This window comes from Protopterus annectens, chromosome 1.part0, assembly GCF_019279795.1.
Source record: "Protopterus annectens isolate FY-2018-M chromosome 1.part0, PAN1.0, whole genome shotgun sequence".
Classification (NCBI taxonomy): domain Eukaryota; kingdom Metazoa; phylum Chordata; order Ceratodontiformes; family Protopteridae; genus Protopterus; species Protopterus annectens.
In genome coordinates this window covers 883,869,475-883,883,011 of record NC_056725.1, presented here as the reverse complement: position 1 = coordinate 883,883,011, position 13,537 = coordinate 883,869,475, and the positions used below count along the sequence as shown (strand labels likewise).

Genomic DNA, 13,537 nt, shown 5'->3' with positions numbered 1-13,537 from the left:
TATGTGGCACACCTCATCACTAAGGGCTTTTCATCCAGAAAAAAGGAGGTCATTGTCCCACTGTACTCATCCCTCATTAGACCCATTATAGAGTATAATGCCCCGTTTGGTATGTACCTCACAAGACATCTGCAACAGCTGGAAAGGCCACAGAAATACCTCACTAAAAGAATCACAGGCCTAAAGCAGATGCCATATGCTGACCGTCTAAAAAAACTCCAGCTATACTCTGTGGCATATCGTCTACTCAGAGGTGATCTCTGCTTAACATACAAGGCCATGTCAAACCCTGAGCCATTGGACATGCTCCACTTAAAGAAATCCCAATCCCTCAGAGCCACACACTCCAGGGATCTAAACCTTGTAATCATAATGAACAAAGCATGCTGGAGGGATAGGTTCCTGACCCAGAGACTCCCCATACTCTGGAATAGACTGCCCATACATGTCAAGCAGAGTGCCTCCTTGGCCCTCTTCAAAAGTAACCTTGATGATTGCATGGGTGATAGGAAATTCACCCCGGGGATCATGTCAGTCACCCTGCTAGACAGGAGTCCAGAGATGTAAATTTTGTGGGAAGAAATATCCAGGGAATTGTTATGGCTAGGCATTTATAGGCCCTAGGGCCGATAGCCTAGTACCAACCTATGAACCTATGAGTTTTTCAAAATTAGTTATTACCTTTTTGGGGAATTTGCTGGGGTTAGTACGGACATCATGAAAAAGGAATCACTACCAGTTTGCAAGATATCCCCGCTTATCAGTCCCTATACCATCAGTGAGGATTTGAGCTATGTGTGACCCCCTGTCAGATGAATTAAAAAGAAAAAGGATAAATGTACACAATCTTTGAATACAGAGGTTAGGACTGTGTGCCTCATATTTAGGTGCTTCCAGTATAAATACTTGGGAATTCTCTACTTTTCCAAAAGGTTTTAAAAGAAAGCTACATCTACTTCTCCTCCTCCACTTTGGGAAGTTCCAATAAGCACATAATTCCTTAGTTTTCCCAATCTGACTCATGTAACTTTTTACTCTTTGCCTTCTATTGCAGGAAATCCCAATCCCAAGCACAGCCTTCAGATATTAGCAATCAGAATACCATACAGCTTATTTAATGTTATAAAAGTGAATACAATACTATATCCCAAATTCAGGTGATGCAGGTATAGCTTCAGGGAACCAATTCAGTCTCCATAAAGAATATCCCTGCAACACCTTTGCTTCCAAGATGGCCTACATAGGGAGGTCACCATGAATAAGGCTCAGAACCTGTTGCATTATGACAGACTTTGAAAACATTTACCATCCAGGTTCACACCAACCCAAAGACACCTTTAGGATAGTTGCTACATGCCATGCACCTCTTCCCCATTTGTGTTTCATATAAAATGCCATTCAAGAGTATGAGCTTCACTACTGAAATACAGGGACCAGCATAGGTTCATAGGTTGGTACTAGGGCCTATACAAGCCTAGCCATAACAATTCCCTGTCTTGCAGTGCAATGCCTGCATCCCACGTAAGGTACAGTTCAAGGGATCAGATGTCAGAAGAAAGAGACCTGCGGGCAATGCGCAGCCTAACATTTACATTTTTATAGAGGAAAAGGAAATGAAAGGCTTCAGTTATTTAGGACTCCTTTAATGGCTGAAATTAAAGGTACTGCATATTCCATCATGACCATAACCTCCCAAAAACTGCCATCTGAGAGAATAAATAGTCTTTTCAAAACCTATCATAATTGTTATTGTAGTCTTAAAAATATGGCTTACCCTCTGCATGTAATTACCAAGAGAATGGAAATTATTGTTACAGGACCTGCCATGAATGACAATTGTTTGGTTCCTGCTCATAATGGTCAGAAGATGTAGGTTCATTCTTTCTGTAAGAATTCTGGCATACATTTTCAAGTGTAAATTAACAGGCATATTGGCCTGTGTGCAAGAGCTTACTTTGGTTTGAGAACAGCAGTGATAATAGAAGTCTCAAAAGAAGGATTTACTGCCTGGACTTGCTGGAAGAAACAACAATCAGGTAAGGGGATTTGACATCTGAAGTTCTAAGAGGTGGTACATCTCCACATTTAACTTGTGCAGCTCTATGACTTCCCCCTTCACAGGTTCTCCTAATTGGTATACATACATCTTGGGTTGTTATAGGGACTCTCATGGCTTTCACTTCATTGGATTGAAATTTTTGGATTTTATACTTCTCAAGGAAGAAGGTTACTTTTTCATGTCAAGCTTTTCCTGTGGGTTACACTTCTTCATATAGAGATTGATAATATTTCTGGAAATGCTGACAAGCCATAAACACTGGGATGGTTGTCTTCTGCCTTCATTGTGTAAATGTATTAGCATTTGTTTCTCCCTGGCTTATTTTCCAGTACCTATGACCTAAATACAGTCCAATGCTCTGTCACACAGAGGTTTTGTACTCCCTTAACTTTATTGTGCCTTTGAATTTAGTTAGTTTAAAAACCTTAACTATTAAAGTCTCCTCTCCCTTTAGGTGTGCTTCTTGGTGTACAGCTCCCTACAAAAACTGGACTTTTGCCCATTGACATTGGCTTTCCTAGGTTCATCTTAAAGGTATCCCACCAAATGTTTGCAGAGAAACTTCTCAATATGTTGTTATTAATAACAACATGTTGTTATGACTGCAAACTGGGCGCAATCATTGAGTCCCCCAACATTGTAAACATATTATAGAGGGGGCTGACTCAGACAAAATGATTGGTGCCAAAGTCATGGACTAAAGCTAAATGCAAAAAATATCTTATTATCCCCTTTGGCAATGTAGTAGCTCCTATAAATTATGATATAGATAGCACCCCTCTAAGCTTTAACCCAGTGGTGTGAGACTTGGGAACACAGGTTGATAGCATTCTAAATTTCAATCACTATGTATCCATAGTGGTAAGGAAAGCCTTCTACATTGTGTATCTCCTAAATAAGGGCATTACATCCAAGACTAAGAAGGTTTTAACTCCACTGTACTCGACCCTTATCAGACAACTAATTGAGTACAATGCTCCTTTCTGTATGTATCTCACCAGACACCTGCAACAACTGGTGAGACCCCAGAAGTTTCTAACCAAGAGAATTCATGGCCTCCAAAACATGCCTTACATGAAAAGACTGAAAGCCCTGTCACTGTACTCTATATCATACAGGCTGCTGACAGGCGACCTGTGCCTGGCCTGCAGAGCAGTAACTGACTCTGCCCTACTGGAAATGTTGCATATCCGCAAATCAAATGGGGCAAGAGTCACTCACTCAGCCTAGCCTGTGACATTAACAGAACATGTTGGAGAGACAGATATATCTCCCAAAGATTGCCACTCCCATGGAATAAGTACCCACTTCACATGAAAGAGAGCTCCTTAATACCCTATTTAAGTGCAACCTTGACAATTGGATGGGTGACAGTAAATTCACCCTGGGGGTGGCACCTATGTCACTCATGGACAGGGGTAGTCGGTGCGGATCATAGAGTCACTCTGATAACAGTGACTGCCTCAATATGCTCAGTTAAGGTACACAGGGTTTTATACAGTTAGGCTTGTAAAGGCCTTTGGACCATTAGCCTAGTAACCTCCTATGAACCTATAAAATTATGCTCCATTTTTGTTGTTCCTCTGCACAGCTCAGAAAGAATTATTGGATCAAGTCTCAAAGGGTTTAGAATTTCATTGATTCTGTCTGTCCATTTCTAGGCACACAGCTGCAGAATTAGTTTGTAGGTCACATCCATGAAGGAACTTTTCACTTTCTGTGTCAGTAACCCCCACACCAGCTAGCATTTGAGTTTAAGAACTGATTTGTTTCTAGGGGATTTAAAGGTAAATTTTTCCTCTGATGAGTGCTGGACCCTCCATCTTTATGTTTTTCTCATGTTTTCCTTGGCCTGATTACTTACCATTAGTCACCACATGTATGATATCCAGTGAGGGAATTAACCTCTCCTTGACTAAGATCTCTATAGTTCTGAAATAGCCTGCTAAACAAATTGATATACATTGTATGCTTACCCCTTCTAAAGTACCAAAAATATTTTGAAAGCCAAAGGTCTTCATTTTATTCCCATAAAGCTACTACAGTTGTCCCTCTTTGTATGCTAAACTTAACCCAAAGATACCTGATCTCTGTGTTTACATGTGAATCAGGTAATGCCCTTTTCAGAGTGTCCTTTGCACATGACATCACTCCTGTCTTAGCTTTTTTTGTTTAAGCCCTAAATGCATGTTCTTTTCCAAAATTCTTTGAGTATTCCAGAAAAACCTGTGTCAGCTTTTTATTCTGGCAAGCACATAACATTTACTCTTATTTTACTCAACCAGTTTTTAACAACTTTACATGTACCTTAGCAAAACAGATAACACCATACTAACTCTAAAAAGAGAGCAAGTCTGATAGGATATTCGTAACACCTGTACTAATTCACAGAATGCACTAAAGTTAATATTTCCCCCACACATTTGAATTAGTTACATGCGGTAGTGGTGCTGCGGTAGCATTGTCGCCTCACAGCAAGACGTTGTCCCATTCGATTCTCAGCTAGAGCATCTTATGTGTGGAGGCATACGTGAATAGCCGTGCCTTCGTTGAAGGTTGTGCATCAGGGCTGGTAACTCGGCACGTAAAAGTCCTCTACCAAAACATTAGCAGACCTGAGTTCCGCTGTGGCGACCCCTAACCGGGATAAGCCGAAAGACACAACTGTTTTCCTACAGTAAGTAATTTTCTGTAATAAGCAACATTGGTTACAGATTGTGAGTAACTTCTTTTCTGCCTGGTCTTTTATTATTATTATTATTATTATTATTATTATTATTATTAGGCAAGAAGGATAGACTTGTATTGGAGAAAAACACCAAACTGGGAGCTCTCACCACTTTATTTTTATATAACACAAATCCAAGGCAATAAGAAGCTTTGAGATGGAAGTAGTCGAGAGTATTCAGACATGATTCTAGGATGACAAGCACACTTCACAGTTTAGCACATGGATTTAGGGAATGAACTACTAATAATCTTTGGTCTGTAGTCCTGGGTATGAATCTTTCACTTTCCACTTAGAAACTGTGTGAGTCTGAAAAATTCTGTTAATGGGTTACCTTTAACTCCCCACCATGCAAAGCTGTGCCAAACTCACTTGCAAATGATTTACTACTGCAACACAATACTTCTCTTGCTAACCACATTTGCAAAGCTCCATTAAATAAATGACAATAAATTATCTTCAATTTTAATGTTCAAGCTTTCAGTCTTTTACTCTGCCACTTTTGTGTGTTTTATTTCTTACCATTTTCTGATCTTACGGCTGTTCGCCGTCTTCAAAAAATGCTTTCATTGAACTGTATCCTTCAGCTAGGCAAGTGATAACTTTTAGGGTATCCAATGAAGCAGCTATTTAATCAGTTTTCTTTTTTTTCCTAGAAGCATTCTCCACTGTCTGCAGTTTCAGGTTGTCAGTAATGATGGGGTTCTTCACTTGCAGTCCAAAAAGTATCTGTTGCCAGTACTATTCACTTAGACTTAGACCATAACACAGTTGCTGACTGGTGGTCCCACATTCTGACCCTTTTGTTAGTTCAAGCTCTATATAACTACTCAGACTCAGTACTTCCCCTTAAATAATTTAAGTATTTTTCCTGGCACTGCAAATGTTGGGACTGTAATGCCTCTTTTTTTATTTCAACAGTGATGAGAGTTTAAAGTATGGGTGGCTTTGTTTTTCATAGTAAAGACCTTTAACCTCATTAAAAGATCTGTGCTTGTCAGATGAAACAGGGACAAAGTTATGTACTGGCTTTAACTGTTTATTATCTAAGGTAAAGGATCTGCTTTCTTTTAACAGTCATCATAACTGAGCAATTAGAATATGATATGCCCTTGTGGGCTCTCTGGTAGAATTAGTAGTTTCAGAGCCCAATGGGCTATGTTTGTTATCAGACAATGGATGTGATAGTTTCAGCTACAAAAAGATGTTCTGTGAGATGAGTGGAGGTCATCTGGTTCAGGTTCTCAGTCAGATCTAAGTGCAAATTATTACTTTCTCCATCTCTTCCGTTTTATTTTGCAGTAAACAGATTTCTAACTTGATTTATTTATCTATTTATGTAACATTTGTTTACCAGGGAAGTTCAACTGGGCTAGTTGCCCATTTTCAGCAGAGGCCCGGGGAGAAAAGCTCCACATTAAATCTCATAATTACACATATTAGCACAATACAAAGAGAAAAAAAGCTCCACATTAAATCTCATAAGGGCACATAGTAACACAATACAAAAGTTAACAGAGACAGCAAAGTTATACAAATCATAGAATTTAGCATTGTATCGAGTGGAATTGCCACATAGGAATTTTTTGTCAACTAAAATTTGAAGAGTTACAATTATTTTGTGGAAGGACAAGTTACGATTAGTTTGTCCAAGGCTTATTTACTATGGAGATGAAGTTGAGTGAGGAGTGGTGTGGGAGAATATGAGGAGGAGAAGTAGATTCAGCCTGGTGAGGAGCAGGAACATATTCAGTTGTCATTTAAGTGGCTCTTTAGCCAGTTTTTGAACTGAGTTGGGCTGGATGTGTTTAGTATGTACGGAGAGGTAGAGTTCCATATTTTGCCGATATTATTATAATATAGAGAGTCTCCAAAGTTGCCGATGGATTTTGTAACTGTTAGCAGTAGTTTATCAGAAGATCTTAGGGCCCTGATGTTGTGGTGAATTCGAACTGGGTTCTGCAAGGCTGGGAATTTGTCAGGGTGGTGAACTATGGTGTGGGTTAGGGAAAGTTGGTTTATGGTCAGGTAGTTAAGAAGTTCTAGCCATTTGAGTTATTTCAGAGCAAGACAATAATGGGTTCTGTAGGGCAGATTGGCGGCAAATCTGGCTATCTTGTGGTAGCATGAGTCAAGCTTGTTAAGTTGGTTTTCTTAATGTTTGTGAGTATGGGAGAGGCGTAGAGTAAGGTGGATAGAAGGTGGGTCCTGGCAATTGCTTGCCTGGAAGTGTTGGTCAAGTAAGGCTTTATTCTATAAAGGGAACCTAATATGATGTAGGTCTTTTTGATGGTATGTGATATGTGTTTGTCGAATTTTAACTTATCATCTTTGATGACACCTAGTAGCTTAGTTTCTGGGATGGGTTCAATTAGGGTATGACTGGAGGAGATGATTTTAAAGTCTTGGGTAAGGGCGTTTATTTTGTGGTAGTTGTTATGAAACAGCATTAGTCTGGTTTTATTGGAATTTAGGATGAGCTGGTATTTGTCTAGGAAAGATTCAATGTCTGTGAAGGATTTTTGGGGAACTTCTTGTAGTTGTGATAGGGTGCGTACAGTGCAGATGATTGTGGAGTCATCTGCATACTGTATCATGGTAGTATGGTTTGTTGTTGTGTGCATATTATTGGTGAGTACTAAGAGGAGCAGAGGCCCAAGTATTGCCCCTTGTGGCTCACCTACTGTTATGTCTTTGTGACAATACAAGTCCTGCTCATTCTTCAGTTTGTGCTACTTGTATATTCATAGCAGGTTCTAGAAATGCAGTTGTAGCAGAATAAGTACATATGGCTTCCTGGTGCTTGAAGTTTTATTTTTTATGCTTGTATTTTTTTTCCAGTACCCTTGCTAGAAGCAATATTAACTTGGCCACCTGCATGGCTGGGGGGGACAGCCCACCCACCACTAGGAAATGTGGACACTGCAATCAATGTCTCTTTATTTGTTTATCCTTGGGTTACACATGGCTGTCCAGGTTGACTACTGTTTGCCATGGGGGCAAGTTTAACTGTGATTCTGAAAAGGTTGTTTATCTTGCTCTGTGTGACTCTTGCATAACTTTTTATATTGGTAAGACTGTCAATTCCCTTAATAAAGGCATTTACCAGCATGACTACAGTTTTAGGAAAAATGATTGCAAAAGTGCCCTGGCTAGCCAGGTTGGGTGGTGTGCTGGTTTTAGACAGTTTAAATTATTGATTTTAGAGCAAGTCAAGATTAGTGTTTTTTCCTGGTGACTGTCAGAATTTTTTACTGCAGATGGAAATATTTTGGCACTTACACTTTGATGCATGCAGTTTCCTGGGTTTGAATGACACTATTTCTATTTCCAGTGAGCTCAAAAGAAGAGCTAATATTCATTAAAACTACATTTTATTATTGTGATATTTTACATTTTGCATTTTTCTGACTGCATTTTCTTACAATGTTGCATCAGTAGTTTTGTCGATGCTTTCTCTTTAATTTGAGGAGGGGTTTAGCACTTGCTTGGCACCTTTTTATACCTAAAAGGATATCCTGTTTACTGTTCTTGGTTCTGATGATGTCACTTTGTGATGAAAGAACTTAACCAACAGTTTTTTTCTTGTGCTGCCATGAATAAAGTGTTTTGGATTGCTCTTTGGACTATTCCCTGTTTGTTTGTTGTTATTTTGCTTACAGTTTACATTTGTTACCCTTTCCTGCATTTTTTGCTATAAATGTATTAAAGTATGCCACCCGTGGACATGCTTCTTACACTAGTCCTCATCTGAGAAGAATAAAGAATTGTATTTACCTTCATTTAATCAGAAATGTCAGTTTTTCCCAAAAAACGAATGTATTCGTCATGTGGCATGTTGATACATCTGCAGTGTACATGTGTTTCTTGAAAGGCTATTATGTTCTGTGTAACTTTCCCATATTAAAATGAGCAGACAATGGAAAGAAAGCAATCTTATTTTCTCTGATGGTTTTCTCCACCTACTGCTGTCAAAGAATATACGTTTTTAAAGACAATAATTCTGTTTTTGCAAATTCATGCATAACCAATATTTTAAAGGGAACTGCTCTTCCTGGAACTTTATGATAACAAACAGTTGTATTCAAGTGGTAAGCAAATAAAACATAGTTCAGCACTTACTTGGGTCATAATAGTCATAAACTGATATGTATGCATCCTGGGCATTTGCTACATTGGACTGCCTGACAGCTGGAATACTGACACAGATATCTGTTGTGTTTATCTGTGGAAAGAAATAACAATTTGCATTTGTCAGATATTTGGAAAAAGATAGAAAGCAGTATACAAATGATTAAAAAATAAGATGCTCTATTTAATTTACAGTAAGCTCACAGTTCAACATTTTCTCTAAATGAAGTGGTTAATGTTAGCATGAAACTCAAAACACTGATATTCTATAAAACATATTTTAAATAGTCTGGTGTTTTTGTTTAAGGACTCTCAGAAATCAAGCCAGAGTTTGTCCTTCAAATGACACAAATGAAAGTTTAAGAAAACTTACTCATAGTTTTGTAATTTATAGTTAGCTGAGAGACTGATCAGGGTTAGTTTCTATGCCTTGTACCTAATGAGTCCACAGGTTCCTGAGTTTTTTCCGCCCTTAAAGCCAAGGAGACCATCAGGAAAGTTGGGCATATCACCCAGTACTGATTGGAGGCTAACAATGCCCCCATTAAGAAAATCCTCCTCATATATCCTTGGGGAAAATTTGCAATCACTTATATAGTCATTCAGATTGGTTTGAAAGGTTGCCACATCAGTACTCTGCTTTACATGCTATGGCAGCCTATATCACAAACAGACAATATGCTGAGATGGGTACCTATTATGTCATGTGATGTTGATGAGGTATTACAGGTTTAGGTCTCTAGGGTAAATATTTGCATTACCACTGGTTCGTTTTCGGAGAAGGAGCTCGGAGAAGGAGCTTGATGAGTGTGGAACATTCATAGCATGAAAAGCTAAGCAAAGATCACCCATCAGGAGTTCATATGGCACCGAGCTGACTATAAGACTTTTAATGTATCACAGTATGTAGGCGCACTGAGGCATAGATAGACTCCAGCTCCACTGAGATCCTGAAATGGATTAAGTGGGTAATCAGAGAATAAATAAATAAATGTACTTTCTAAGCATTTTCAATACCTATACTGAAGGGTTGATGATACTTTAACTCATCACATCACTTGCATGGATTTAGTACAAGTTACAATCAAGTGAACATAACGCAACTATCATGCACCAAAAGGCTTTCAAGTCAAAGCCATGCATAATTAGTAGAATTAATCTGAAAGCTGAAGTATGCAAAGAATAACTATTTGGCTGTTTAAAACCCAAAGAGAAGCTAAGACACATAGTCTGTCATAGAACTACAGGTGCAATTCATGAACAGTGTACCTTGAAGTAGAGATGGCAAGCAGTAGAATTACATACCCAAGCACTGTGTATTTCTTAAAGAGGGATAAATAGTGAGGTAAACCATTATTCATGGTTTTACCCCATTGTGTAGCCATAGTAACCCACACAAAAAATATACATGCAAATGCCCCCTTCTGATCATTTAAAATTCACACTTACTACACTAGCTGTGCATGGGTTTGTCCCAACATGATAATATATGGGGCTAGAACCATGTGGCTAAAGATGGGGTAGTGCTTGTTACTGCACTGATCACCAGTGCAATTCCTTGTAGTACAGGTAAACCTGCTGTCATGTCAAAACTGTCTGCACCCCCATATAATGATGGGGGGGGGGGGATCACCAGTACTAGATACCCACATTGTCTTATTATGGAAATAACCTTATAACTCCCCTGTTATTTCATGCAGAACTTCATAAAATTATTCACCGCCCTTAGGCAGGATGGAGGGCCACATATAGATTGAGTCTGCAGCACCACTGCACATAGTACAGCACTGTGTACAATGCAGACCTGTATGCAATGCAGAGAAAAAGACAGCCTTTTATAAATCATCTGTCATTAAGAGAGGTCATGTCTGGGAATCACATGATGGCAGGAGGCACATTAACCACAGTGTATAACTTATGCATATGCACACTAAGTTTATGAGTCTCTGATACTACCTACCCTCTTATAAGTAGCCCTGCTATCTAGCTTAGAGCATTTTTATTCTATGCAATGGTTGCTTGAAAAGCAGATAAATATCTTCTAGCGATACACAGGAGTCAAAAATAGAGTCACTGTGAAATACTTCTCATTTCTTATTACTTTGCTCATTTCAAATATCAAACTACTACATTTGTTAACAGTGTTTTATTAATGATTTGTGGAGTTTTACTGCTTCAATGTATAAAGGATTCTAGGGACAGAATTTTAAATAACTGGTTGTAATACAATGTACTTTTGCCTGATTAACACATTCTTGAAACAAAATACATGCTGATGCAAGGATTTTTCAGTCTGATATCTGTGGTGAGTGCCATTTACCCACTATAAGGTAGTCATCAAGTCAGATTCATCTTGTTATGCTAAATCACCAACATTCCAATCATGGGATCCAGTGCCTTTAAATTGCTCTTTTCTCAACACAGCAAGTCCTGCCATGTATGCATTTTGAACCCAGTGTTTTAGGGTTTCAATATGAAGAAGCCCCAGGATGTCTCTTATGATGGCTTCATATCAGAAATGTAAGATGCTTTAATGCAAGTCCTGAAGAAGATCGAACAGTGTATTCCAAAATTGCTATAATACTTTGTTAAACATTTTTGCAAGCGTCTTCATCCACAACCTGGGGGGATGGCCCCAACACCCCTTCTGTTTCTGTACGTTAACACTATGATTGATTTGTATAGCACAGAAAAAGGGAATACTCCAAGATACTGCAATCTTGAAGTTAGTTCACATTTTATTTTTATTTAACATTTGTTAACCAGGAAAGTCCGACTTGGAACAAAGCCAATTATAAGTGGAGGCCCAGGGAGAAACACTCCAGATGCATGTCTTTGCAACATGGGAGGGAAATGGAGCATCCAGAGGAAACCCATACGAATGCAGGGAGGACATGCAGATTCCACACAGAAGACATCCCAGCTGAGAATCGAACCAGAGAACCTCCTGCTGTGAGGTGACAACACTACCACTGCACCGTCCATTTCCTGTTTACTTTTTTTTTTTGTAGTTTGAAGGATCCCAATTACTGTCAACAATTCCCTAGACACACGCCAACTTAGGCTACATGCTGATTACAACAAAACATTAGTATACCTCACCTTGCATCCACAGTGGGATGCAATGGGACAGAAAAGGAGACTGTTGTATTAATATTAATCAGATCTAGTACACGAAGATCATGTGTGATTTCTAGCATACTCATGAATTCAGAGACCTCATCATATTGCCCTCAGACACCTAAATCAACTTGAGCTAGTTTACCTCCTCACCTACTCTCACCTTCAGTTTGCACACAGATTAGTTTCACACTCAAAAATGTCCTGCCCTAAGCAATATACAACTCTGCTATACCAATGGAGGTTCCCGCTCTAGAGGCAAACTCCTCCTCTCAATTCACAAAACTTACAATAAAGTAGGGAATGCTCTTTACACCAATTGTATCTCAAATTTCTGGAACTCAATTCCCCTTCCACTCAGACTTCACAACAATGCATATATCTTCAAAGATAATTTTAAGCCACTCCTGCTTGACTCCTGGCTATGCCCTTGCTAATCCCAAGGTTAAACTTTTCTTAATTCTCTCACCTATGTATACATAACACGTCAGTAACTTCCACTTCTCCCTTATTTTTTTTTTTGTCTTCTATTTTTCAAATGACAAAATGCATATAATTACATCTGACCTAATGTACTAGTACTTAACTGCATCCAATGCTAATAATGTTGCTACAAAATGGCTTCCTACTAAAATCTCAGCACTCAAAATGCAGAATGCTTTAAAGCTGTAAAAAAAGAAAAAGTCCTAAAATACAAGAGAATAGCGAATTTCAAAAATTGTTCTCCTTAAAACTCTCCCACCCCCCTGGGCACTTATATATCCCAACTCCAAGATCACCATACCTCACAGAAAAGGGAATATTCCAAGAATTAGTATATATAAGTCTATTCTTTCAGCCATTCAGTTGACATAGCTTAGGACTTGCTCTAGCAGGTCCCAACATTTCACCAAGTTACTCTGCAAAATATACTTGTTTCTTTCATAACTATCTGCTTTATTCATTGTAACATTGTATGTAATGCTGCTAAATGTTACATAATTATTCTGTATGTTATAGATGTATTACTGTTGCTATATCCTACAAGCCTCTGCTGAAAAGAGGTTGTTTGCCCAGTATTTTTCCCAGTAAACAAATGGAAATAAATAACAAATAAATAAAACTTTTCACATTTTCTTCAGTTGGACATAGAATAGAGGACTCTTAAATTAATAAAGCATACACAATACAGTTTCTGATTCAAATCTTTTCACATAGTACTTTACATTTAAATATTGTTTAAATAAATTTATATTGCAAACATATCTTTACATAAACTGCATTTCTCTAAAACATACTAATAAATGGCATGATATTACCCTGATCTGCTGATGGCTGGTTTGTAAATCCATTTTTCAAAATTGAGGCATTTGCTAAACTTTACAAAAACTGAAAAGGTTTCTAAATAAATCGAAGTTTTACAGAGTTGCACTGACCTTGCATTATGATACATATATTTTCAGTTGAGAGTATATGGGTGGGGTCTTCCTCTACATGGAGGGTTGTAGGCATACCTGGTT

At 38.4% G+C, this 13,537-nt stretch overlaps 1 protein-coding gene across 2 annotated transcripts in view; it reads right to left on the bottom strand.

The window, feature by feature from the left end:
* The window catches only part of LOC122795620 (CD109 antigen-like), a 647,366-nt gene that overhangs the window by 24,290 nt on the left and 609,539 nt on the right, over positions 1-13,537 (bottom strand). For both annotated transcript variants that reach the window (XM_044063888.1, XM_044063895.1), the window contains one exon: positions 8,910-9,012. In XM_044063888.1, the coding sequence (XP_043919823.1) occupies positions 8,910-9,012 (103 nt within the window). The remainder of the gene's footprint in view (positions 1-8,909; positions 9,013-13,537) is intronic.